Source organism: Drosophila montana, unplaced genomic scaffold, assembly GCF_035044405.1.
Source record: "Drosophila montana isolate Dmon_TW-CO22-7 unplaced genomic scaffold, ASM3504440v1 contig_779_1, whole genome shotgun sequence".
In the NCBI taxonomy this organism is placed as follows: domain Eukaryota; kingdom Metazoa; phylum Arthropoda; class Insecta; order Diptera; family Drosophilidae; genus Drosophila; species Drosophila montana.
In genome coordinates, this window is record NW_026999075.1 from 1,032,034 (window position 1) to 1,057,608 (window position 25,575).

General features: G+C 43.6%; 7 protein-coding genes across 17 annotated transcripts in view; 5 read left to right on the forward strand and 2 right to left on the reverse strand.

Annotated features, from left to right (window-relative positions):
* The window catches only part of Cad87A (cadherin-87A), a 65,409-nt gene extending 64,464 nt beyond the window's left edge, over window positions 1–945 (forward strand). For all 5 annotated transcript variants that reach the window (XM_064698700.1, XM_064698699.1, XM_064698701.1 and 2 more), the window contains one exon: window positions 51–945. In XM_064698700.1, the coding sequence (XP_064554770.1) occupies window positions 51–125 (75 nt within the window). In that variant the 3' untranslated portion in view covers window positions 126–945. The remainder of the gene's footprint in view (window positions 1–50) is intronic.
* A 185-nt stretch (window positions 946–1,130) lies between these two features.
* On the forward strand, window positions 1,131–2,166 carry Dnali1 (Putative inner dynein arm light chain, axonemal Dnali1). The gene is made up of 2 exons (XM_064698715.1): window positions 1,131–1,624; window positions 1,681–2,166. Exons 1-2 carry the CDS (start codon window positions 1,255–1,257, stop codon window positions 2,058–2,060), a joined length of 750 nt encoding a protein of 249 aa, XP_064554785.1. The 5' UTR covers window positions 1,131–1,254; the 3' UTR covers window positions 2,061–2,166.
* LOC135439864 (RNA helicase aquarius) lies at window positions 2,084–12,460 on the reverse strand. The gene is made up of 8 exons (XM_064698703.1): window positions 12,277–12,460; window positions 11,740–12,217; window positions 11,328–11,674; window positions 4,901–5,935; window positions 4,389–4,840; window positions 3,110–4,325; window positions 2,683–3,051; window positions 2,084–2,623 (listed from the first exon to the last, which is right to left on the reverse strand). The coding sequence occupies exons 1-8, from the start codon at window positions 12,388–12,390 to the stop codon at window positions 2,153–2,155; spliced, it is 4,482 nt and encodes a 1,493-aa protein (XP_064554773.1). The 5' UTR covers window positions 12,391–12,460; the 3' UTR covers window positions 2,084–2,152.
* On the forward strand, window positions 7,933–11,326 carry mthl5 (G-protein coupled receptor Mth-like 5). Of its 2 annotated transcripts, none has more exons than XM_064698713.1 (6): window positions 7,933–8,567; window positions 9,635–9,762; window positions 9,824–9,994; window positions 10,055–10,233; window positions 10,307–10,810; window positions 10,879–11,326. In XM_064698713.1, exons 1-6 carry the CDS (start codon window positions 8,339–8,341, stop codon window positions 11,135–11,137), a joined length of 1,470 nt encoding a protein of 489 aa, XP_064554783.1. In that variant the 5' UTR covers window positions 7,933–8,338; the 3' UTR covers window positions 11,138–11,326. The 2 variants fall into 2 exon arrangements, with proteins under 2 accessions (XP_064554783.1, XP_064554784.1); XM_064698714.1 differs by having other exon boundaries at window positions 10,310–10,810.
* A 213-nt stretch (window positions 12,461–12,673) lies between the features above and the next one.
* Window positions 12,674–15,526, forward strand: LOC135439866 (sphingomyelin phosphodiesterase 4). Its single transcript, XM_064698711.1, has 7 exons — window positions 12,674–12,817; window positions 12,876–13,175; window positions 13,244–14,043; window positions 14,114–14,383; window positions 14,455–14,776; window positions 14,834–15,091; window positions 15,158–15,526. Exons 1-7 carry the CDS (start codon window positions 12,785–12,787, stop codon window positions 15,458–15,460), a joined length of 2,286 nt encoding a protein of 761 aa, XP_064554781.1. The 5' UTR covers window positions 12,674–12,784; the 3' UTR covers window positions 15,461–15,526.
* Window positions 15,527–17,358: 1,832 nt separating this feature from the next.
* Window positions 17,359–22,921, forward strand: LOC135439865 (ATP-binding cassette sub-family C member 4-like). Of its 6 annotated transcripts, XM_064698704.1 has the most exons (8): window positions 17,401–17,630; window positions 17,701–18,081; window positions 18,134–18,265; window positions 18,326–18,459; window positions 18,520–20,279; window positions 20,734–21,619; window positions 21,683–22,382; window positions 22,441–22,921. In XM_064698704.1, exons 2-8 carry the CDS (start codon window positions 17,897–17,899, stop codon window positions 22,790–22,792), a joined length of 4,149 nt encoding a protein of 1,382 aa, XP_064554774.1. In that variant the 5' UTR covers window positions 17,401–17,630; window positions 17,701–17,896; the 3' UTR covers window positions 22,793–22,921. The 6 variants fall into 6 exon arrangements, with proteins under 6 accessions (XP_064554779.1, XP_064554780.1, XP_064554778.1 ...); XM_064698709.1 differs by lacking the exons at window positions 21,683–22,382; window positions 22,441–22,921 and having other exon boundaries at window positions 17,359–17,630; window positions 20,734–20,962; window positions 21,184–21,350; XM_064698710.1 differs by lacking the exons at window positions 21,683–22,382; window positions 22,441–22,921 and having other exon boundaries at window positions 17,360–17,630; window positions 20,734–20,962; window positions 21,364–21,503.
* On the reverse strand, window positions 22,878–25,134 carry LOC135439867 (cytochrome P450 315a1, mitochondrial). The gene is made up of 6 exons (XM_064698712.1): window positions 24,627–25,134; window positions 24,362–24,571; window positions 24,088–24,293; window positions 23,676–24,031; window positions 23,407–23,613; window positions 22,878–23,342 (listed from the first exon to the last, which is right to left on the reverse strand). The coding sequence occupies exons 1-6, from the start codon at window positions 24,845–24,847 to the stop codon at window positions 23,001–23,003; spliced, it is 1,542 nt and encodes a 513-aa protein (XP_064554782.1). The 5' UTR covers window positions 24,848–25,134; the 3' UTR covers window positions 22,878–23,000.
* Between the last annotated feature and the right edge of the window lie 441 nt (window positions 25,135–25,575).

A 25,575-nucleotide genomic window follows, 5' to 3' on the forward strand; every position in this document is an offset into this window, starting at 1 on the left:
CAGACGCATGTGTTATATGTTTGGTAATTAATCCCTTATGCTTTTTGCAGATGTACGAGTTCACGGGCTCCACATTCCAGGCACCAATACGAGATGGCGACGACGCCGTAGCCGAGCTTATTTAAGCAGTCAAAACTGTAGTTATCTGCCAACTTGTAAATTATGAAGTAGCTAACTATATAGAGAACCCCTTGATATGGCTTAGTTCAACTGATCTGATCTTTTGCATTTCTTGAGTTTTCCGTTGCGTAAATACAAAATATTTATACAAGTGCATATATATGTAGACACAAGCATATATATAGAGCATATATACATAGCGTAGTAGTATCTTATATGCCAACGAATATATAAAACTCAAATAATCACGACAGAACAAAATAAAAAGTAACAGTATGAATGTATTAAATTGTGCAAACTGCTAAAAAGCAAAACCCCATAGTGGAATTTCTCCCGCATAAATAATGACAATAATATATATGAAGAAAACATATATATATATATAAATCTATACATACATTTAAATATATATAATGAATATATTGATGATGTCCAACTTAATGTGTAAGCGTTACACATATACGACTAGATATGGTTGCAATTATTGGTTTACTTTACTCGAATAACGCCGCGATATTAGTTTAAACGCCCACTCATTTTGTATTACTAAGTTATACCACTTAGAAAAGGACTAAATTATTTGTTCTTCCACTTCGTATTACGTTAGTTTTTGGTCTTTAACTGTTAGCTCTAAGTTTATAGTTTAATTAGCCACGCTTGCTCATACACATAATAAATAAGTTTAGTTAAATATAATATATAGAATACATATGTGCAACAAACTCTTGTGCAGTTGCTCACTGCTCTATTGCATCCATTAGAGTCATAGCTCATTTCTTTGCATTTACAGTATACATACAATATAATAAATGGTCAAATAAACGAGTAACATATCTTTTGGTTGTGAAAGGAATTTCTAACTACAATACATTACCTTATTGATGTCCTTACTACCACCTGTTGATATTTGTTTGTCTGGTAAACAAGCTTTCCTCGTTACTCGGCTGTCACAGTTGCTAGGAGTACGACAAACACAAACCTCTTCGGGCTTTCCCTCAATAAAGGCATTTCAGCTTTTTAAATCAACAAAAATTGTTGAACACGTCGGAATAACAACACACAAAAATAGTTTCTACAGATTGGATTATAGTTATTTAGAGTTGAAATTAACGGAATAGAGCCAAAATCAACAAGATGGATGACATGGAGATTGCTAGTGTAGGCCACTTTCAGACCCTAGTCCGCTACAACAACCCGGTGCTCGTTGTCAAGCATCCGGACAAAAAGGGCGCGCCGCTAACGGAGCTGGAAATGAAGCGTCCCCAAACGGCTGGTGCCCTATTAGATACAAAAAAAGAGACTGAAGAGATACTGAACTCTATATTGCCACCACGTTGCTGGGAAGAGGATGGTCAATTGTGGCAGCAATCTGTGTCCAGCACACCAGCCACCCGCCAAGATGTTATCAACTTGCAGGAGATGCTGGACACTCGCCTGCAGCAGACGCAGGCTCGCGAGACGGGTATCTGTCCCGTTCGCCGTGAGCTCTACTCACAGTGCTTTGGTGAGCTGTAGCTACCCAATTCATAAAACACGTTAACTAATGCATTTAAAAAACAGATGAAATTATACGTCAGGTGACAATTAATTGCTCGGAGCGCGGTTTGCTACTGCTGCGCATTCGTGACGAGATCGCAATGTCAATGGAGGCCTACGAGACTCTTTACTGCAGTTCTGTGGCATTTGGCATGCGTAAAGCTCTGCAGGCGCACGAGGAGAAGGAAATGCTCCGGGATCGCGTCAAGACTTTGGAGTCGGATAAGCAGGCACTTGAGGAAATCATTTCCGACATGAAAATGAAACAGGAGCAGGCCGAACGTCGCAATGCCGAGCTGCGTGCCTCCGATGAGAAGAAGTTCACAGAGGAGATAACTTTCCTGAAGAAAACCAATGCACAGCTCAAGGCCCAGCTCGAGGGCATTACGGCACCGAAGAAATAGATGCTGCACATTGTGTGCGTATGTCGTTGTTTGTATTTATCGATTTTAATGAATTGTTAAAAATTATTGGAATTAAATTTACTGAGCAGCAGCTACGACTCTTCAACCTTAGTGCTTTCATCAGTTTCCTTCTGTGCCGGGGTTTCAGCATCTGGGGCCTGCTGTTCCTGCTGCCGCTCTATTTCTTGCTCATCCACGTTGATCTCATTAAGTATGGGCGAGGGCTTAAAAGCTTCAGGAGTCTTTTTTGTTTTTTCTTTCGCTGCCTTCTTCTGTGGTGGCTCATCGTTAAGCTCGGTTGCATTCCCAGCTGTCTCCTCAGCAAATTCATCCGTATCTTCATTTGGCAACTGCCTGCGCATAGCTCGCAACTCTTCCTCAGTAGGCAGCTTATCCTTAAGCTGGTCTATTTTGGTCATGTAGAGCTCATAGACAAACTGCGCCATCTCGGACATGTTTTCCACGGATTTACTTATATTATCTACAACCGGCTCGCTGGTCAGCCGTTCGGTCGGATATGCATCTGATGGCACCAGGCGTAGCTTCAACGGTCGTTGCATGAGCTGCAAGAAATCAGTAAAGTTTATTTTGATGTTGAGCCTTTTGTGCAGGTCTTACTTACCAACTTGAACGTCTGCTGCAATTCCAAGCAGTTCTTGAACAACGAGACGCGTCCAAAGATGTACAACCCGAGACGTGCACGACTCATAGCCACGACCAAACGGCGCACATCGCGCAAATGACCAACAGCCTTTGTGCGTACCAGGGAGATTAGGATGTAATCATTCTGCTGGCCCTGGTACTTGTCCACGGTGGTGATTTTATGCGGCCAGCCAATAAGCGGATTATTGCCGCAGCGAGCGTTAATAACATCGCGTATAAGATGTTTTTGGCCATTGTAGGTGGTCAGTATGGATATCTTGGCAGCGGGATAGCCCATCAGACGCATGTACATGTACAGAGCGACAATATACTCCGCCTCGGCAAGATTCTTATTGAGAAAACTTATGTTAGCCAGATACGGAATGTGAAATATGAGATCTACTTACCTGATAGAAGTACGGATTGGGTTCGCTTTCGCCCACGCCCTTGAAATCCTCCACATTGATCAGCTGATAGTCATAAACTAAACCTGAATTTGCCTTCTTATACTCGTCCCGCTCAAAGATGTGCTGCAGATCTGCCAATTTTTTATATCGCCACTTATACAGTGAACATATGCTGGAACGGGCACGTCCCTGCCCATCCAGATCAACGGTTGGCACCCCTAGACGCACCAGACGCGTGAACAAACTCTGCTCCATGTTTGAGTACTTCTGAAAGGCCATGTTTTTGATGACGGGCGGTAGCTGATGATGATCCCCAATCATGATCCAGCGCTTTAAGCGATTCAAGCCGTCCAGTGGGTTCTGCAGCAGCAGCGGTATAAATGTTTCAATCTCCAAGATTTGCGCTGATTCCTCCATCAAGATGTTGTCATAACGAAAGCCCAGATTCACAAGTTCTTTGCGTTTAAGCGCAGCGTGTGTGCAAGTCATGGCAATGATCTTGGCCTCCTTGACCAACAAATACTTGGAGCGATCTAGTCCTGTACGTAACAGCTCAAAGGCGCGGAACTCCTCAAGCTCCGTAAATATTTCGGAAATATAGCGAAAGTTCGACTGTGCTGTGCTCATAAGTTCATCAAAGCTGTTTGCTTTAAATAGCGGTTGTGGCGCATCGGAAAAAAATTTGGAAAATGGAAATTCAGTCTCGAACACCGTACACAGCTTGTTCATATCCGTTTCCGCGTTGTGTGCATCCATCTGGCTTTGGAACTTTTCCCAACGCGCCATCACATTGTATAGATAGAAGTAGCCCGCCGTCTCGCAGGTGTAAGCGTTGTCCCCGCTCACACCCAACGCCTCTTGCAGGCGCTGCACTTGGCTAAGCAAGTCCATGCGCTTTGCTAGCACATAATTGACGCGGCCATAGCGACTGTAGTCCTTCTCAGTTTCCAACGCCTCCTCACCATGACCCAGACGCAACAGATGCCGCTCATCAATATCCAGCGCCATAATCTTCTCGAACAGCTGATTCAGAGCCTGATTCGAATGCGTTACAATTAACGTACGCTGATTGGGATGATTATGGTAGATATTCGAGATAATTTGCACGGCGACATCAGTTTTGCCCGTGCCGGGTGGACCTACGACCAAAGTAAGGCCCGGCTGCATACCAGCACGTATTGCCTCGATCTGTGTGGGCGTAAAGCGTATGCAATTCCTAAGGACGGCGACAAGAGAATGAGAAAATTGTGATATTTTAATGATTTCTTTTGGTACTCACTGTTTGGGTTTGTCGCTGATATAGGGCCCTCTCGCCTCGTATTTATAGGGCTGCACAACAATTGATTTAGTGGGGGCAGGCTGATCCGTTTGCATCTCCTCCGTGTCGCAATCACGCTGTTCGGCCACATCCTCAAAGATAAGGCGGTAAGGCGGCTCTCTGCTCCCTACCGCCGCTTCGCATTTGAGCTCATAATCGGGGAAGCTGACTTGTAGGTGCTCGTAGTCCAGAAAAGTGTCGTTGAACTCGAGACTGCGTTCCTGGTTGGGCATATTGCTGTAGTGTGCCGCCGCCGGATCACCGTAGCCGAGCAATATATCATGCAGCCAGGGTGGCACCACACACTCCGTGTTCATCAGATGACGAATGGTTTCTAGGACGGCTTTAAAATTATTCTCCTTTGGCTTGCGGCGCATCAGAATGTTGAAGCTCTCGTAGACATCGTCGGCGCCCTGTAATGATTACAGAACGATGAGTAAACGGTTATTTGCAATCAGCATTTTCAAACTTACCTCCTGCAAGTCGTCCATGTCCATGCGATACTGATTTGAGTCCAGCCAGACGCGATAGCTGCGCTGCTCACCCGGAAGCTTCGGTCGCGGTTCTGGCCCGTCCTCTATGACACGTCCATTAGCGTCGAGCATCCCCTCCACCTCGCAGCCGCGCACACTGACCAGGCCCACCTGGGGTATAAAGGACTCCCTTGTATTGTACTTGGTGCCATAGGGCTGCGTTGGTTTGACTGTGATTAGGAAGCAGACGTCGTGTTTACGCAGATTCTCCCATTCCTCCTTGATCTCGCGACGCACTGACAGCGTCACGCCCACATCGGCGCGCACTCGCGAAGGCTTCTTCTCGCCCAGATGCGGTTTTGCCACCTCGACAACAGCAAAACTGGCAATGGGTAACGCCATGCGTGCCCAGCCACCAAAGACCACATCGCCGTCTTCCGACTGCCAGGGTAGCATGCGACTGACCGCGTCCTCGATGTCCTGGCGTATCTCATACGTGGATTCCAGCCGGAACAGATTAAAGTTGCGCAACAGATAATCGTGCAGCGTGAGGAATTGTAAATTTAGCTTGGGCAGGGCCAGACAGGTATCGCCTGTGTAATATTCCGATGGCACCACATTCTCATCCCAAATGATCTGCTCCGTGGGATACAGTGGCATCTCGTTGAGCGCCTCCAGTTGCGAGCATCGCTTCTCATGACGCGTGATGAGCAACTCGCGCAGAAACGGCTCGTCCAATCGATGCCATTGAAATGGCTCCACCGCCTCATCAGGCACAAGATTAAGAAACGAAGCAATCTGTTTTAGTCCCTCAGAATCTAAAGCACCGAAATGTTTCTCTAGCGAATCGCGACTGTCCACTGTCGCCACATTAGACAAGGCAAAGACGCGCAGCGTTGAAAACTTGGCGAATACAGCACGCTGCAGCGAGGTGATCTTCTTATAATGCAGCTGGGTCATGTCATGATCGGTCAGTGAGTTACCTGTCACATCGTTAATTTCGAAACGGGTGTAAAACTTGAGCATGTCCAATAGCTACATTCAATAAGCAAGAAAGAAAAAATAATTTTCGTGTTAGTCGTCATTACACGGAGTAAATCGTTTGCTTAATATTCCAATTAAATATGATTTAACATAAGTCATCCCGACTAGCTGACGGAATGAGAACAAACAGTTAAAGATGCATATGTTAATTAACTGAAGTTTATAAAATATCTTATGGGAATTTTCTGTTACTGATATTGTAGTAACGAGAAAATGGGATATCTTCGGCACGCCGAAGACTTAATACCCTTGTTGACATTTGCTTAGGGTTTAGCAGATATGTCAGAATAGTTATTAATTAAATTCTGAATTTGATGAAAATATCTTGGAAAACTGAACATTTTGGAGTACGAAAAATCATTTTTCGTTCGATTCCTCCTATTGAGCTATATAATGTAGTTATACGATTTTGATAAGACTTGTTTCGTATATAAGCAGCATAGTTACAATAGTAAATGCCGGGTTTGGTCAAGATAACATGATAAACAAAAAAGTTTTTCTCAAAAGAACTTAATTTTCGATTTCAATCCCGATGTTCAGTCCCGATGTTGAAGTTAATATATGGCGAGTTTGGTCTAGATATCTTGTTCCTATGGCAACTATATAATATTATAGAATAAATATACTTTTATGGGTTCATAAAAAAATTAGAAAATACTCTAGAAGGGTATTAAAATAAATACACAAAACATAGAGACTTTTCAAGTCAACATTATTACGCCGGCCCACAAAGTCAAATAGAACCGCTCCTGTGCTGTCCTACACACGAGTCCATTGAATGGAACATATTTTATACTACCTGTGCTGAGAACTCTACGAGCACGCACACACACAGTGAGCACTGAGCAATGTTCTCTTTAGGTCTGCAGAACAGGTAACATAACTACAGCGAGAACTGGCTAAGCTGCGAGCGGTCTGTGAGTATGCTGCGTCATCATTTTGGTTAACACGGTGTGCACTGTATTTACTCGAGAAGTCTACACAAGCTTTCAACCTTAACTCTGCATTGGAAGAGTGCGAGAGCGCTAATTAAAAGAGCAACAAGAAGTAAGCAAAAAGCGGTTTCTCCATAGTTGACGGAAGTCCTTAGCGGGCGGGAGGACTGGCAATCAGATTACTGGAAATTTGAAACTTTTTTCTTACAAAATCATTAATTTTGATATGAAAGAGGGTCTCTAGTGTATTTTTTTTTTTTCATTTATGAAGTGAATATTAAAATTGGAATAAAAAAAAACCGATATTATTTATCATTAAATCTTTATATTCAAAACAAATTTCATTTAAAAATAAAATATATGCTGTAGTAGTGTGTGTATGTGGTAGGTGTGATATGAGAAGGGCTTCTCTTCGGGGCACATACAAAGATATTGATGTTCAACTGGCCGTCTCCTGCTCCCAAGTGCTGACAAGTGTGGCGTATTGAAAGACAAGGCACGCGTTTTTAATTGTTGCGAGGGGTTGCTGCAGTTGCATTTTGCTGGGATGCAATACATACGAGCGCAATAGATGAAGTGCTTCAGTGCCTTATCACATCATCACACGGCCAGACAAACAACAAACAACGAACCACACACACACATACACAAGAAGGCAATGTTGGAATTGCCGGTTCTTTGAGTCGCATGCTTTGCTCCAATTGATAATTTCCGTTGTTTAATTTAAACAAAAAATAAAACCCTGCTTAAGTGTGTATGTATGAGAGAGAGAGAGAGAGCAAGACTGATTCCAAAGCCCTGCTTCAACGCTTTGCCTCGCTTGGTGGTTGGTGCTATTGAATGTAGCGAGCGGCAGAGGCGATGGACAAGAGAAGAAAACTCTACACTCAGCCCAATGCCAACTGCTGCGGCTCTCTGTTTCTGTTTCCGCTAGTAACTAGAAGTTAAGAGAACGAACCGACGCGTTTCTGCAGTCAGAGTCAGCGTCAGAGGTAGAGCGAGAGCGAGAGAGAGACCGAGTCTCATTCGCATTCTCAGTCAGTCTCATTTTCAGTCAGTTGTCGTTCGCAGCGGTTCGTTGTCTTTTGGAATTTGTGCGCTAGCTGCATAAAAATGCAAACAAAAATTGTTTAGCAAATAAGAAATTGTATATCGTGTATATTCGGTGGATAATGTGAAGTGATCGAATACGCTCCGCTCTATCTTTAGTTGTATTTCTATCTGGAAACTTTAACCGTATGTTTGTATCTGAGTTTAACTTTACAAAAGAAAAAAGTGTCTCTTGTCTGGTTGCTTTATTTTTTGGCTGCAAGTCATGATCTTGGCTCGAAACCGGCATCAGCCACTGCTTTGATGACGCATTCGATTACGGGTGCGAGTGCGAGTACGAGTACGTGTATCTGTATTTGAAGGTGAATCTGTATCTGTAGGTGTACCCGTAGCAGTGTATTTGTGCGAGATGCTCGTATTTACGCTTGGCGCGCAAATTTTGCGATACCTGGCCAAAGGCTGCCTTTTGCTTGCCCTGCTGGCCACACTACGGTCTGTTACCGCTCATGTGGCCAACAACAGCTCAATGCAGGCGGTTGTGCCGGCTGCCAACGATCCCAACCTTGTGCTGGTGAACAAATGCTGTGAGAAGTTCGAGATACACGTGAACAATACGTGCCAGCAGGTCAACCAAACTGGTAAGTTGTCCCCGCGACTGAACAGATCTGCGTCAACACCAAAACATGACCGTTGTCACGGACAACGCCAGTCACAATTAGTTCAACTCGGCCACTGCCGGCTTGGCCATTCAACTTTATTGGATTTTCTATTTTGGCTCTTGGCATGCAACATATGCCCCACATTAGAGGGCCCATTTGCTAGCAATCAATGGAGCACCGAAACTGGCGCTGCTTCCCAAAACTCCTCTTTATTGTTTTAAAAACAAACAGAGTCATGATGATATATGATTTGGTGAGGGGATTTCAAACAAACAGCCACTTGGCGTTGAGTTTTTAAGGGTGAATGCCTTATGGTAGACTCGGAATTTCTTACAGTTTCATATGGCGAGAGTTTAGCAATATTAATTTGATTGGTTAGAATGCAATTGTTTCCAGACGGCTCTTAAACTATATTAAGTAAAGGTTTTTAAAACTTAACATTTGAGCATATCTTGAAATAATTTGAATTTATTGAATTGTGTGGAATTTTCAATTGTTTGTTTATAATGGAAATCTAAATCCTATTATCTAAAAAATGTGTTTATTTATTTATAGTATCAATTACTTTCACTAGACAACTTTACAGATACTTCAGAATCTGAATGTTACAAATTCCAACATGTCAATTATGATTATCATTTTGTTAAAAAAGCTAAAGAATATGATTACAACGTTTAAAATTGGAAAATTAGTTGAATCATAAATGTGACGTAAATGACACTGAATATTCATCAGTATTCATCAGCTTAACAAACCACCAACATAATCAACATAATGAATATTAAAGATGTTAACTCAATTCGAAGAAACTGCAAGATGTCTCAGTGTAAATTGCTGATTACTTTGCTGTGTAGCGAATCTGCATTTGAATCTGGATCTGTGATGCTTCAGAGCGTCGGGCACGTTATGGTCGTGCATTGTAAATATTTATAGACTTGGAGTGTTTTTATGATTGGCTTTGTTCGCAGCTTGCTATTGTTCGATTGATGCGCCCTCTCTCCCAATTAAAGTGATCTGCCGTATTCTTACATATATGCTCTTTATAGACTATTTTCAGCCCATGTTTACCAGCTACAGCGGCGATCAAAACAGACCAGTCGCGAATTTTAAGTTCGTAATTGGTGTGCCCAACTGTGGCACCAAACAGATGTGGCCTGTTTTGGACTATGCAGGCGTAAGTATAACTAAATTGTATAACAAACGGCATCGTGATTACCTAGGCCCTTCACTTACAGAGCTACGACAAGCTGGTTCTGCTGGACGATGGCAAATTGAGGCACTATACCAATACCGAGGATGAGGCCGACAAGCAGAGCGGTGTGAAAGCTGACTACGATGAGGATTTGGCAGAGGCGCAGAAACCGCGCTTTTATGACTATGAGCAAGGTCAATACTGTCTGGACAGGGTGTGTATAATAAATATGTTGTTTCTAGATCTATTTTCATGATTATTTTTCTTCTTGCAGGCAATTTCCCCAGATCACAAGCATAGCCTTTTTGCGCACATTTGTTTGGCCAGAAAGGAAAACAATTGGAATGATTCAAACTTTTTGTTGCGCAAAATACTTAATCCCATATTCCATGGCATATCTCTGGTACTATTACTTATCATAGCCATCGTCTATTTTATATTGCCTACGCTAAGGTGAGAACTGCTGCAGTTAGCATTCGAAATGGTCAAATAGTCATAGTTATTCATTCCGATAATTGTTCCTTAGCAGAGATCTGGTCGGAAATATAGTCACGACAATCGCAATGTGCCTGATGGTCAGCCAGGCAGCAGATCTGGTCTGCATATTCACGGATTTTACCAACCACGTGAGCTTCATTGTGGCGGACATCATTTTGTGTTTCAGCCTGCTAGCCGCATTCTTTTGGTTGAATAGCTTCGGCTATTACATATGGAAAACGTTTCGTTCGAGGAATGTGTTTCTGCGCGTAACCGATGGACGCAAATATTGTTACTACTCGTTCTATGCATGGGGCTGCACAGCTACAATGGCCGTGCTGGCGGTCTTCGCGCACTTCTTTCTTGACGCCGACTCGTACAAGAAGGAGAATATGCGAGGCGAGCAGCAAACGATTGGCTGGCTGGGCATATGCATATTCTTTTCACCTATTGCGTGCACCATCATAGTAAACATATTCTTCTATGTGACCACACGGAAGCTGATCAACCGTCGCACCGTCTACGGACGCATTGCCCATAAGCTGAAGGCCAAGTAGGTGGATTGTAGACTAGATTTATATGTTCTACATATTAATTTTGAATTCTAATATTGCTTTACAGCTTCATCATGTTCTCGCTGATGTTGTTGGTGATGTCATTTGCCTGGCTGTTTCTTACCATGTCTTGGTTGGCTTTAGACGGCCTACTCTATGCGCACATAATAGTGAATGCATTCCAGGCTCCACTGCTGCTATACATATGCGTGCTACGGCAGCGCCATGTGACTTATCTACTAAGGAAGTCCTGCTGTTACAATGAGCCACCATCGACAAATGATTGGGGCGACGAGATGCACCATATGAATGGTAATGATTATTGAGACCGCCCACCTGAGCTCTAAAGGAGCTAACCCGAAGTTATAATTGAGCACGGGCCTTAGTCTGTCAACTAATTGTAAGATCTACTCGTAGCTAGGCTAAGTGTTTTTGTAGATTAACAATGTTAAACATTGAGATTTGTACTTAAAACTAATTTATAGAAGAACAAATTAAACAAAGTCTGACACATACCTGCCCAAACAGTTTTCCCTCTTCGCGCTGCACCAGCGGACACATTAGTGCACGCACAATGAGGTGGCAATCATCCAGGACAGTATTGAAAAACCGGCGCGTGGGCAGCAGCGCCTCCAAATCGATTATGAACTCTAGAAAACGTTCGCAATAGTGCACCACATTGCTATTGAGTTCACCTTCAGATGGAATACGCTCCAGTATGTGCAGGAAATCAATGATAAGATTCTGCATAAAATGCCGTTCCCACGTGACATCGGGCTTCTCAGTATCTTTTTCCTTTTTCTGCAGGCGTTTCCAGTATTTGCGCCATTCAGGTACCTCACGCAGTTCTTGCTCGCGGCGACCTACATAAAAAAAGGACAGTTCATTTGACGGGGCCAATATTTAATAAATTAATTGTTGCACTTACGCGGCTGCAGGCAGTGCCACATGGAGAGAGAGACCAGGCGCTTTGCCTGATCGCGACACAGCTCAACTTCCATGCTGTTGAAGCAGTGATTTAGAAATATAAGCAGTGCTGTCCGTTCTCGCAGTGTGCTCCTATTTTGCTTTGTTGCTTGATCCGGCAAACAGGATTCCAGCAGGTGGCGAAAAAATGCTGGATACTGCTTAGGCAACTGCTCGAACACATTCCACACCTCAACGCGCTCCCGAAATTTCTCATTCGACATGATCACTATGGACATCAGGTGAGCATGTGTGGCCGTCTCGCGCTTGTAATTGGGCCACAAATACTGCTCCAAATACTGGCTGAATTCCAGCATGTTGATGCGGCGTGCGCTACCCTTTCCGCTCGTTATTTCGTCGGTGTAAATGCTTTCTATGATGTCAGCATTATATGGCAAATGCTCGGACTTAGATTCCGGTAACCAGTACCTTGATGCTAGCTGGAATAAAATTGTAGAAAGATTGAGTTCGTAAACGTTTTGTGTAGCGAACCACCCACCTGCCAAATAACATCGGAGCTGAACTGATCCAAAGTAAGAGTACCGGCCTTTTCCTTGGGCTTCTTGCCTGTTTCTGTAGGCACCTGCACTTTTGTTTGGCTGCGGCGTTTCATTTTGAGATTTAAAAATAATGGAAAACAGAAATTAACACTTAGCTAAGTTACACCAAAACAAACGCCGGCTGCAGTCACGGACAGTGTGACCGTATGCGGCAATCGTGGAAATAGCACACATTTAAGCCCACGCTTAAATATGCAGCCCTGTTTAATAAATAATCTTCAAATGTGCCTTATCGAGACAGTGATTCTGCGAACATTTTAAGTTATGTAGACGAAGTTGTGCTATTTAAATAAAGTATTCCCATGGCTCTAATTTTCACTTTAAATATCAGTATTTCCTTCGACCCCGCGCATAATCGATTACAAACTCAAGGTGGCAACGCTTTGCCATTCGCTTATTATTTTTTGATACAAACATAGTTTGAGAGTCACCCATAGCACCGACAACATGTCTCAGCCGATGCCGCCAGAAAACATAAATGTAAGTATTTGTGCTTTCTAAGATGATTGAATACTGAAAATGATGAATGGTTTTCCAGAGTCACATACTGACAGTGCTCAGCTTGCCTCTGCTGGATAAACTGCCGCAACTCGAACTATTGTTTGATCGTTGCACCGTGCGGCAAATAGAGGAAATTTACCCGCTCATAGTGCACTCCATATTCGGCATTAATGGGAATTCGCTGGGATGGGGACTTCGGATCACGACTATGGAGAATGCATCGCATTATTTCAACAGACTGCAGCACTTCCTTGGTGTTAACGGCATTTGGATGCACGTTTGTCACCGGCTTTTGAACGAGACAACTAAATTTGATATTGATATTAATTTATTACCGGTAAGTGACAGATACCATAGGGGTTTGCTGGCTCCATAGCTAAGATATCGTTTTTTTACAATCAATAGCGTAAATTCATAAGCATGCTGCAAGCAGGACCCATGTTTTATTCAGATCTGATCAACATTGATCCGCTAAAGCATCAAGTGAGCACGTTGTCCCTCAACGCGTTTGACTTTTATATGTTCCACTTTGTGCTGTACGCGCTAAAACCACTGCACACTATCAATCCCATCGCCATGCAGATACACAACGAGCGCGCCAGGACTATTTATCAATTCTTGGCGGCCGAGTACCTCGACAACTATTTGCCACAGTATCCGGACGCACGTATCGAGCCGTCAAATTTTTCCACCAGTGTTAAAGCACCGCAACAGCTTCCTGCGCAGGCATTACAGCCACAGCGTCAGTTACGTTACCTCAAACTACCAAGCTCATACCGGAATGGAAACGGCGAGACCGGCGGTGCTGCCGGCGGTGGCAACACGTCGCCACAGTCAGCGGACGGCAATGGTGCTGCTAGTCGCGCGTACGCCTGGCGTTCCGAATCCGTGTTGCACTTCTTTGTAGATATATGGCTGCGGTACGATATAGAATCCGAGCATCATCTGCCCAGCAGCGATTTCGTGCGGGGAGTACGCACGCTCGTCAAGCAAATCCATTTCTTTGCGAATGCTGCACGCATGGATCACAGTCCGCTCTGTGCGCTGCGCAAGCTATCGCTTACCATGGTGAAGGCGCGTATCTACGCTTTCCTCTGCAGTCTGATCGATCGCTGGCCACTGGATAGCTCTCTGAGTGTTGTTTTGGAACTTTGGCTAAGCTATATACAACCCTGGCGCTACACTTTGGGCTCCAACAACAGAACGTAAGTTGCATCCCATTTCTTAGCTTATTTTCATTGCTATTATTTTTATTTATTAATTTATTTGTCGCAGTTTGGGCATATATTATGAGCCACCAATTACGAACCTATTTGACGGCTTCATTATTGACAACCTCATTGTATATACGCACATCTTCATGCAGCTACTGCCGCGGTTTGAGCGTCTGGACTACTCAGTTTATCGCAATGCATTCATGCTGCATCGTCTGGCCAAGACGTTTGCGCAGCAGGATTTGGTTGAACGTCTGCAGCGTTTTGAACGGCTGCACTCGGGTAATGCCTATGGCTTTGATTCACCTCAGCGCCAGGTCAATATGTTAAAGTATGTTCGGCTAAGAAATAAGTTTTTGTTAGTTTCAAAATATGATTGTTATAGATTTTGAATTTTTTCAGCAAATCACACAACAGCTCTTATAATGCGCAGTGGAACCCATTGCTCAGCTCCAATATACCTAAGCTATTCAGTGAGCAGATGCACACGAAAATTCAAAACTTTTTGTATGTCATTAGCATGGCTCGCAATTCTATGCTAACTAATAATATTAGTGCGCTGCGGAAGGAGATTTTAGAAAGACAACGCTCGGAGGGCTATCTGAAAAATATATTCAAAAAGTTCATAGGCGAGGAAACGCAGGACGAGTTAACGCTCCGCGATCTTAGTCGTATACCAGAGGTGCTGCGCCATTGTATAGATGCATTCTGTCGGACTTTTAATGTAAGCCTTTTCCATTGAAGTGTTTCGTTTAAATACCAACGCTTTATTTTTCAACAGGTGGACCCGGGCACATTGTCTATGCATGAAACACTACCTGTAGAGCCCAGTCCACCGGCGTCACCTTCGTTGCAGAATTTCAGCTTTTTCGATTCAAATAATTGTTTGGACACCTCAAAGCTGACCCCGCATCAAATGTCACTGAACGCCTCAAATATGCAGCCCACAGTCGATCCTGCACTGCTGCCTATAAAGTCAAATGAGATTAGGCCGCTAGTTAGACTGCTCCACCTCATTTCAGAGGCCATCAACGATAGAGTGAGTTTCATATACAATTTTGTTGCTGTCGCATGTGATACTAATTTACATAATACCTCCATTCAGTATGGCAGCCGAATAGAAGCTTTTTACGAACGGGAGGACTTTTACGGAAAGCTCTCACGCCAAGTGCTGTACGCGCCCATGACTGAGAAATGGTTCGAAAAGAGTGATGGCAACGTGGACATTTATGAGAAGCAACTACCCCCACGTATCAGTCTGCGTCCGTTGGGATCTATTCCCTCACTTTGCCTGATGGCATTTGCATTGTGCTTCGGACACTTGTGGTTCGGTGTGGCGAGTGTTGGACTGTTGCTTTTGTGTGCTGTGTTCTTTATTTACTGCATGCTGTTGGCATTGTTATCATAACAGCTTTATGTTGAAGTTATAAAAATTATATTTGTATAAAAATAAAAAGTACAATTTCACTTGATAGCTGTTTTTGTATATCATCTATCTATTTTATCTTCACCTTCATTAGCTAATCAACACTTCACAGACGACTCGTAAAGTGCGATATTCTACAAATGTTTAATTTTCGTAATATGATCCCCTTTGTCTTATCACCTTCGGCAAACAAACAAATCTCGACTAGTCTCCTTCCGCGTGTTTCACAGCTGTGCAATTTTCGAAGGGATCAAAAACGAAAAGCTGCTCCGAATTCAATGCGGTTCTTTGAATAAACGGCATTTCAATTAAATTAGGGAATTGACAATAACGGCACGTTAATTGAGTGGCCCCATTTACAGTACAGCAAAATGTATTCAAATATTACTCACCAAGCAATCAGTTGATGCGTTGTGGCCTTGGGGCTGTGTACATTGTGGACGCTCATAAAAATCTTAAAAATTATATTACATGCACCGAATTCCAAATTCCACCAAATACAAATTGTATTGACTGTATACCTATGCATATAAATAACCGGGAACATGGAAAACCATGAACCGGTTCCGAACAATTTTAGTTTTTCCAGCAATGCCCAAAATACAGCAGAACCAAAACTAATATTTTGCAACAGAACCAAAACTAATTTTTTGCTACGAGCATTTCTTGAAATTAAAATATAGTGCAACATTTTTTAGTTACAAACATTGAGCTAAATATAAAATTATCTCATTTCGATTAACAAATACGAAATATATAAATTTTTTCATTTAAAATTGAAAAAATGTCACGATCTACGTCTCGCACCAAAACAAAAGAGCGCGAAAACGGTTCGTACTGTGATCCAACTCTCAGACCATTTAGTATTTGATTTGCGGCCATGAATACATGTACTATGTGTATAAACAACAACACATCTCTCGAGCGAAAAGACGTGTTTTTCGTGTGCTCCGCAATATTTTAGATTTTAGTTAAACAGCCGGTGTTCAACTACTAGTTTGTATACTGAATCTAAATCAATCAGTATGCAATCGTAAGTTTTGTTAAATGATTCAACTTATTACTTGCGTTTAAGCAATTTAATTTGAGGCGGTCGGAGTATCATTCGTTGTATCATACTTGTTGCTTATTTTTATTAAAAAAAACTCGCGGACTTATTGCAGTCTCTCCCAGTGTTCCGACGGTTGTTGCTATTGTGGATTACGCTCTACTAAAATTTCTAATGGCATACGTTTTACTCTTACTGGCACAGTGGCTTAATAGTTATTATTTTATTTGAATTATTTGGTTTAGGACAATCAGCGAAATTCTTAGCATGGGTTTCTTAACTAATCCTACTTAACCACTAAATAATCCGATGAATTATTAAATATTTGAAAAAAAAATAATTTTTTTTTAGTTGGTGGTCTGGCAAGTCATGTTACCCCAGAAAGTTGACATGCTTTGTGCTGTGTCCAGCAATCTTTTCTTCAGCATTGTTGGAGCCGTATTAATATGAAAGCTTAATTGTCTGCTACGATAAACCTTGCAAAAAAGCAATGCATTGTGACATTAAATATTTAATATCAAAAAATATCGAAAGACGTTTTGAGCGAAATGTTAACTATATATTCTTATTACTCAATGGCTTTGTGATTCATTATGTGAATTCAAAATTGACGGGTTATATATGTAGGAAGGGGATACAATCGTCCAACAATCAAGTGGGGTTTTTATTGTACCCTTGTTGGGAGTATTATAATTTTGTCATGAACTGTGGAACGCGTAGAAGGGGACATGTTCTTGATCAGTATCAACAGACGAGTCTTTCTTGCAGGGACTCCGTCGAACTGCAAATAATTCTAATATATGGACATATATGGTATATTTGTTTAAATATGTATGTATACATCCCTTCATTAAGATATATAATTTATTTATAAGTGTGTAAGTACAAAATTAAATTATTAATATGAACTTCTCATTACATTGACATTGGTTGAAGCTGAACGTACTCTTATTCTGAAAGGGTATAAAACGGAATCGAAATAAGCTTATCTTTAAGTCAACCGAACGAGCGAATGTGAGCAACTATAAGAGCGGCGATTTTCGTATTTGTGCAATTTTACTCCTCTCCCATCCCGAGAAAAATGTTATATATGTATTTCTATCGGTCAGTTGATTGCTTACTCTGAAAAGTAAATGAGATTATTTATTAATTATTATTTTTTGTTTCAACAAAGTTTCCCTTAAATTGTAGAGTGTAGAGAATTCGTGCGGCATTTTACCCTTAGATTATGTGTTTAGATTGCATTTATTGTAAGAAGATTGTAGATTTTCAAATTCAGCACATTTCGATAAGATTGTTCGGGCGCGCAGTTGTATCAGCGCGCTTTAACCGTTCGGACGTAGACGCTTACGGCACGGTCTCAGTGGAAAATGGACAGTAGTACCAAGCCGAATCTTAAGAATCCATGTCAGCAAGCCAACATTATATCCCATCTGACATTTGCTTGGGCTTTGCCATTATTGTTACGCGGATTGCGACAAGGTCTCAATGCAGACGATCTAACAGAATGCCTTAAGGATGATCGCTCAGAGCAACTGGGCAATCGGTTGGAGCAGTGAGTGCTTGTTGATATTTTGGGGGGCCTTATAACATCTTATCTGTTTCAGTGAGTGGTTTAAGGAGCGGGCGAGGGCTCAACGTAAATCGCGAATACCTCAACTTCGCAACGCTTTGCTCAGTTGCTTTTGGAGCCCTTTTATCATCAATGGCGTTCTATGCGTTGTATACATTGCCCTCAAGTGAGTGAACCTTTTATGACATGAACTAAAACCTAAATTATATTAAGAACACATATGCAGAATGTTGATAGCAGCTATTTTAGCGCAATTGCTGCTGCAGCTACAACATGCACCGGAAGCCGACATATATAATTCCAATTCTAACACTTCTTCGGGTGGCTTTAACTCAAACTCGTCTGCAATAGAGATCAATAGTAAGTAGTGCCAAATAATAAAAAGTATCTACATAATTCAATTATTGTCAATCCACATAGCAAACTACTCCAATTCTTTGGACACAGCTACACCCTCTAATACGTCGAATAATAGCACATGGAATGCCATTTGGTACAATGTCTACAGTCTTGGTGGGCTATTGGTGGGCATAAATTTGATTGCTTGCATTCTTTGGCACCATTTGTATCTGCGCCAACGTCTAATGGGTGCTCGAATGAGAATTGCCTGCTGCTCGCTGGTCTATCGTAAGACTCTCCGTCTGTCTATGCGCACAGTGGGCTCTACCCCGGCGGGACACCTAATTAATCTTATCTCAAATGATGTAAGCCGGTTAGACTATGCTTTGGTATTCACGCATTATATATGGATCTTGCCAATCCACTCGGTGGTCACATGCTACATTTTATGGCTACAAATTGGAGTTCCAGCTCTCATTGGTGTCCTTGGACTCCTGCTGAAAACGGTGCCGGTGCAGATGGCACTAAGCAAGCTGACCTCAGCTCTACGGAGGCGCATTGCAAAGCGGACAGATGTACGCGTTGGCATCATGAACGAACTTATGCAAGGCATTCAGGTAATCAAAATGTACGCTTGGGAAAACTCCTTTGAGGCCATTGTGTCCGATGCTAGGCGCAGCGAGGTGCAACAGCTTCGATACGCCAACTACCTGTATGGATTTCAGCGCACTACCAGGTTTTTTATTCAACGCACAACACTATTTATTACTCTGGCAGCTGCCGCCATAATGCATCAGAGTATTACCGCTGATTTTGTTTTCTCCGTGGTTATATATTACAACATACTTCAACTTGTGGCAGCAGTTTACTTTCCCCTGGCAATTAATTTGCGTGCCGAGGCGTTGGTCTCACTGGTGCGCATTCAGACGTATTTACAACAAGAGGAGCGTATGAATGTACATAGCCTTGGACAGAACTGGGAAAATGATGGCGGTGATAAGGAAGCCGTTGTCCTAAAGGATTTAAATGCCAGCTGGGACAAGGACAGGCCGCAACGCACGCTTCATAATCTCAATTTGTTGGTTAAAAAGAACAAGCTCTGCGCAGTCATTGGTCCAGTTGGCTCAGGCAAGAGCTCATTGCTCCAGTTGTTACTTGGGGAATTGCCCATCATTGATGGTAGCATTTTCGTACAAGAGGAACTCTCCTATGCGTCCCAGGAGCCTTGGCTCTTCACAGGAACTGTGAGGAATAATATTCTCTTTGGCGAAAAATATGATCAAAAGCGCTACCAGGAGGTTACCAGGGCCTGTGCTCTGGCCACTGACTTTCAACAAATGTGCAAGGGTGACAAGACCATTGTGGGAGATCGTGGGGCTTCGCTATCTGGTGGCCAACGAGCTCGTATAAGCCTAGCACGGGCCGTCTATAAACCAGCAACAATCTACCTTTTGGATGATCCGTTGAGCGCTGTAGACGCCCATGTTGGGAGACATCTCTTTGACGAGATCATTGGACCACGTGGCAGACTGGCTCAGCAGAAGGCTACCCGTATACTGGTCACCCATCAAGTACACTTTCTCTCAGAAGCTGACTGGATTATTATAGTGGACCAAGGTCGCATCGTAGCCCAGGGCACCTTTCAGGATATTATCAATAGCGATCTAGATTTCGCTAAGTTACTCGAATGTCCCAACAAACCGGAAGAATTAGAGAGTGAAATGCAATCACTGCCCACGGCAACACCTGTTGAAGTTGAAGACCAGGAAGAAGATGAGGATGTTGATGTCGTTTCTGATAGCTCGATGCCATTACGAAAGCGCCAGAGGAGCGACAAACCGGTGAGTTAGAACTCAATTAGAATTGATACGAAAAAAATATGTATTTAACAATTCGAAATAGCCGACTAGTAGAGCTACCGTAACCAAAATTCGAACTTCCTTTTATTCGTACAGTCCCACACTATGGTAAATATTTTTTTGATTCACGTTAATATATTGATTTTGATAAATGGGGGGTGCTAGCATTGGAATATATGAGTTCCAAATTTTTAGTTGTTAGGTCTTTTAGTATCTTAGATTGGCGGGACAGGCAGACAGATGGACTCGGCTGTTAATACTGACCAAGAATATAATTCTGACTGTTTTATTCATTTTCGATCAACGATACTTTCAAGCGTAAAAACCATTATACAAATTAGCGATACTCTCATACCATGTTAGTGTATCTCCAATTCAGAAACTTTTACACAATAGTTGTATGCTTACTAAACAATCTATGTATTCATTTTTACAGCCTAAAACAGCTGATCAGCTGAAGGTCGGCCAAAGAAATAATGGCTTAGTTGAGACCCAAGCAACGGGAGTGATTTCATCTCGTGTTTGGTACGAGTACTTCCAGGCGGGCAGCTCCTGGTTAAGCTTTAGCTTTATGGTGTTCACCATGTTGCTATCTCAGCTGGTGTGTAGTGGCTCTGACTACTTTTCCAATGTCTGGACGCAGCAGGAGCGTCTGCGATCTCAGGGTGAGCCCACCAATCTTACTACCTACACGTGCATGTACATTTATGGTGCCCTAATCCTTGGCGTGGTGATTATGACTACCTTCCGTGGCTTCCTTTTTCTCAAGACATGCATGCACGCCTCCAAGGTCTTGCACGACCGAATGTTCAGGAGTATATTGCATGCATCCATTCGATTTTTCCACAATAACACCGCTGGTCAAATTCTCAATCGGTTTTCGAAGGATATTGGAACAATGGACGAGTGGCTGCCTAGAAACATGCTAGAATTTATACAACATGGCTTGGTTATATTTGGTATATTAGCTGTGATTCTAGTGGTGAATCCTATGTTATCACCTGCCGTGGTGGTTATGGCTCTTCTGAACATGCTCGTACTGAAAGTATATTTACGACCCTCGCAGGATCTTAAGCGCATGGACGGTATTTGTCGCAGCCCAGTTTTTTCACATCTGACCTCAACTTTGTCTGGCATTCCGATTATACGCTCACGTCAGATGCAGAGCATAGCAACAAAAGAGTTTGATCTTCTGCAGGATGTGCACAGCGGCGTTTGGCAGCTTGCAGAGTCTACAAACACGGCTCTTGGACTGTGGGTGGATGGCATCAATTGTGTCTTCCTCGCAGCTGTCACATTCAGCTTTATTGCTTCCAGCGAATGTAAGCTAAGGCGTCCAACTGGCAGATGCCAAAAATAACCTAAATGAATGCTCATATTTGCAGTCATATACAGTGGCAATGTTGGCCTTGCCATCTCGCAAGCCATCCTTCTCACAGGCATGGTCCAGTATTGCGTGCGGCAGGCAGCCGAGTCCCTGCAACAGATGACTAGTGTAGAACGCGTGCTGGAGTACACGGAACTGGAGCAGGAGCCAGCGGCCCTCGATAACGAGGAACCTTCTCAGCAGTGGCCGCAGCACGGAAAAATTGAATTCCGGGCTATGAGCTTACGATATGATCCCAAAGGTTTTCCCGTTCTCAATCAGCTTAGTTTGACTATTGAACCTGGCTGGAAGGTGGGAATCGTGGGTCGGACTGGTGCGGGAAAATCCTCTTTGATTGGCGCGCTCTTTCGACTGGCATACATTGAGGGTGGCATCTATATAGACGACATCGAGACGGGTAGTATTTCCCTGGAGACTTTACGAACCCGTATTTCCATCATACCACAAGATCCAGTGCTCTTCTCGGCCACGATTCGATATAACTTGGATCCCTTTAAGCGGTACAGTGATTCGGAGCTGTGGTGCGCTCTAGAAGATGTTGAACTGCGGACGGTGATTCCCGGTCTTGACTTTATGGTCACCGAGCGTGGCAGCAATTTCAGCGTGGGTCAGAGGCAGCTCCTCTGCTTAGCGCGTGCCGTTCTACGCAACAACAAGATTCTAGTGCTGGATGAAGCAACTGCCAATGTGGATCTACTGTAAGCATCTTCTTATCAAAGGTTGCACACAAACTAAAACTGATCATTGCTTTTCCAGCACGGATTCACTGATCCAGCGCACGATACGTGTCAAGTTTCAGCACTGTACAGTGTTGACTGTCGCGCACAGACTGCACACCGTCATGGATTCGGATCGCATCATTGTTATGGATGCCGGAAATGCGGTTGAATTTGATGTGCCACATGTGCTGTTACAAAAACCCCAAGGAGTGCTAACACAGATGGTCGAGGCTACCGGCGGCGAGGCCGATACACTTCGACAGTTGGCCAGTGATTCATTCCAAGAAATGCAGCAGCCTTTTGCAAAGAAAGGCCCAGATGAGCGACAGCTTCTCATGCTGCTGGGACGCAGTACAGGGATTCTTCTAGACAAGAACGCGCAACCGTAGAGTCTACGAGCTTAAGTTTATTATTATTATTATTTTTTTCTTTTTACTCTACAAACTAAATGATAAACTAGAAATAAAGTTACAATTACAAGGCCTAACTACGTTTAGGCAGTAACTCAGTTAGATAAATCTGACTGGCATACGTATTTATTGGAATTATGGTAGTGTTTTATATATCGAGAACGATATGAATATTCCCTATGTGAAACTATACTGGTGCCGTTTTGCCCTTTTCAAATTTGGGCGTTAGTGCCAGGCGCAAGATCTCACTGGGCACAGTGACCATGCGCAGCATGCAATCCACGGGCCTTTCATTGAGACACTGCATTTGAAACTGGGAAGCGCATTTTCCCAGTAGCGCGTGCAGCTGCTTCAGAGCCACACGTCGCCCGATACAGGACCGCTGACCAATGGCGAAGGGCAGGCTGCCATGAGACTGATGCACTCGATCTGTCTGCCCGAGTAACCAACGTTCGGGCAGAACTTTTAGAGGTTGCTCAAAATGTGAGGGATCCCGACCGGAAGTGTAGAGAGAGATCAGCACAAGTGTCTGGAATGAGACAGGAAATGTTAAAAAACCGTAGAAATTGGAGCGGCACATGCACGCAACTGACATCTTTCTCAATAAAATGGCCGCCAATCTGTGTATCTTGCGGCAAGTAGCGACCTATAAATGGAGCAACTGGATACAGGCGTAGCGTTTCCTTGATCAAGCCATGTAGAAGTTGAGATTCAGCCGCAGCACGCTCATGGGCGATACGACGTTGTAGCAGCTGATTGAGCGACAGGAGATACAAAGCCCACTGACTGCTGAAGGCGGTCTGTAGGGAATTGGTATGAGGATTATTGAAACCAGAGATGAATTAGCCGCTAAACTGCAGACCGTGTCACCTGCTGCTATGACCAGATCCACAAAAATGCGCCTGATCATTTCGCTGGGCACCGCCGCAGCCTGCAGCTTGTGGTATAGGGCCTCATCCTGCTCCGACTTCGGCTGCCCCCGCTGCAAGTTAATGCAGAGCTCAATGATTGCCGCGCCCTGTTGTAGCACCTCGCCCACATTGCTCTCGAAGTCGCTCCAGATGCGCAGGTGCAGTAGCTGCGCCAGTCTAGGCGGAAAGTTCATCAGTCGCGAGCTATGCTCGAAAACTTTGTGAACGATCTGTGTAAATTCATCCAGAGCGGACTGCATTTTGGGGCTAGTCAAAACCCTAGTGCCGAACATGATGCTGCAGAGCACTGAAAGAGTACGTAGTTTAGTTATGAATCCACGAATAAATTCTCTTATGCCCTACCTTCGATGGACCAACGATACAATTGTTTTTCGAGATCCGGCAGCTCGTAGTGCTTTCCGCTTTTGTTTGCCTCCTCTGTGTGCGCTTGCCAACTGTCCACCAAGCGGCGCGTACAGCTCTCAATATGCACGTCCATCCAATTCAAATTACCATTTAGCAGCAGCCGATTAAGAATACGCCTATTGTGCAGCCACTCAGCGCCCTCCCTGTGCCCATTAGATATTCCCCCAAAGCGGATTAATATGATTTGCAATTCATTTCATGCGCTACTTACATAAAGAAGAGTCCACGTTGGCAGGCATGTCGCTTGTTGTAGAAGGTCCAGGCATCCGGTAGCGGATGCTTTGGAAAGTGACCCTCTTGCAGAAATAGGCTGCGCATTAGATTTGCCGAGGACACGAACACACAATCCTGTGTGCCACCCAATCGCTCCCGATAAATGGCCCCGTACTGGCGATGTCGTGCGTCCACATATTTGTGTAACCTGTAGATAGCTTTCACGGTTAGCTGCCCCTTCGATTTCCATATCTGGAACTTACTGCGGTGCACCGCCAGCTACTATCAAATCAAAGAGTGTGCCCACAATGGGCAGTCCCTTGGCGCGTGGTATGGGCACATATTTAGGCACAATCTGCAGGCTATGGCTCGGATAGCTGGTCTGAAGCTCAGCTTGAAAGTGAGACATGATGCGGACAAGCAACGTCATGAGCAGCTGCACAGCCCAGCGCAGCAGACCGCCACGGTACAGCTGCTCGGTCATCTCCTGAGAAACCAGATCGTCAAGGGACACTCCGACACACCAGCAGGAAGCGAACTAAGTGAACTGACTGCGCGATTATCTCCCTAGGCAGCGACACGAAAAACGAACCCAACTCACGGCGCGACAAGGGCAAGGCCAGCACAGAACTGATTCGACATGCCGACCGGCTTGTGCCTTATAACCGACAACGGTCAAATGAAATGCGAACAGCGAAGAGGCCGAGTTTGAGTACGCAAGGCGCGATAAGATCGCCGGCACCTTGGTTGCAGTGCTTGGCAAAAAGGCCTGACTACCTGCGCTCTGTATCTGACAGATACTTTCCGGCTAGTTTGCTGTCCTCAGGCCAGTGTGCCCTAATAGTATGCGCAAATCCAATAAACGAAACTCCAACGAAAGTAGACGCTGAGTGGACTGAAAATGCGTTCGCCTCCGATATTGCTGGCAATGCAAATTTGTGCGGAGCTGCTAAAGATTCTTTAACGGTAACCGCTGAGCGCTCAATCATTATAAATACTTCAATTGCTACCAGTTCGATTCCACTTTTTTCTTCTTTGAATGTCAAGTTCCCCAAAGTTTTGGGGTTCTTTAAGCAATGTTTTGGTTCCGCGTAAATATACAGTTGCAATATTATGTAAATCAGTCGGATTTTTTTTAGGAAGGAAATAGTTTTGAATATTGTATAATTAAATATTTAAATACAATATATTTTACATTTACTTATCAACATG

Bases quoted from the DNA above. Each gene is read 5' to 3' on its own strand.
- LOC135439866 (XM_064698711.1), top strand. From the start codon at position 12,785: ATGTCTCAGCCGATGCCGCCAGAAAACATAAAT. The intron at 13,176-13,243 runs GTAAGTGACAGA...TACAATCAATAG, and splicing joins TTGATATTAATTTATTACCG to CGTAAATTCATAAGCATGCT. The intron at 14,384-14,454 runs GTATGTTCGGCT...GAATTTTTTCAG, and splicing joins CGCCAGGTCAATATGTTAAA to CAAATCACACAACAGCTCTT.
- LOC135439867 (XM_064698712.1), bottom strand. From the start codon at position 24,847: ATGACCGAGCAGCTGTACCGTGGCGGTCTGCTGCGCTGGGCTGTGCAG. The intron at 24,032-24,087 runs GTAGGGCATAAG...GTACTCTTTCAG, and splicing joins GTATCGTTGGTCCATCGAAG to TGCTCTGCAGCATCATGTTC. The intron at 23,343-23,406 runs GTCAGTTGCGTG...GTCTCATTCCAG, and splicing joins GCCATTTTATTGAGAAAGAT to ACACTTGTGCTGATCTCTCT.
- mthl5 (XM_064698713.1), top strand. From the start codon at position 8,339: ATGCTCGTATTTACGCTTGGCGCGCAAATTTTGCGATACCTGGCCAAA. The intron at 8,568-9,634 runs GTAAGTTGTCCC...TGCTCTTTATAG, and splicing joins CCAGCAGGTCAACCAAACTG to ACTATTTTCAGCCCATGTTT. The intron at 10,811-10,878 runs GTAGGTGGATTG...ATTGCTTTACAG, and splicing joins GCCCATAAGCTGAAGGCCAA to CTTCATCATGTTCTCGCTGA.
- LOC135439864 (XM_064698703.1), bottom strand. From the start codon at position 12,390: ATGAAACGCCGCAGCCAAACAAAAGTGCAGGTGCCTACAGAAACAGGC. The intron at 12,218-12,276 runs GTGGGTGGTTCG...ATTTTATTCCAG, and splicing joins GCTCCGATGTTATTTGGCAG to CTAGCATCAAGGTACTGGTT. The intron at 3,052-3,109 runs GTAAGTAGATCT...TTTCTCAATAAG, and splicing joins CCAATCCGTACTTCTATCAG to AATCTTGCCGAGGCGGAGTA.
- LOC135439865 (XM_064698704.1), top strand. From the start codon at position 17,897: ATGGACAGTAGTACCAAGCCGAATCTTAAGAATCCATGTCAGCAAGCC. The intron at 18,266-18,325 runs GTGAGTGAACCT...ACACATATGCAG, and splicing joins GTTGTATACATTGCCCTCAA to AATGTTGATAGCAGCTATTT. The intron at 22,383-22,440 runs GTAAGCATCTTC...TTGCTTTTCCAG, and splicing joins ACTGCCAATGTGGATCTACT to CACGGATTCACTGATCCAGC.
- Dnali1 (XM_064698715.1), top strand. From the start codon at position 1,255: ATGGATGACATGGAGATTGCTAGTGTAGGCCACTTTCAGACCCTAGTC. The intron at 1,625-1,680 runs GTGAGCTGTAGC...TTTAAAAAACAG, and splicing joins GCTCTACTCACAGTGCTTTG to ATGAAATTATACGTCAGGTG.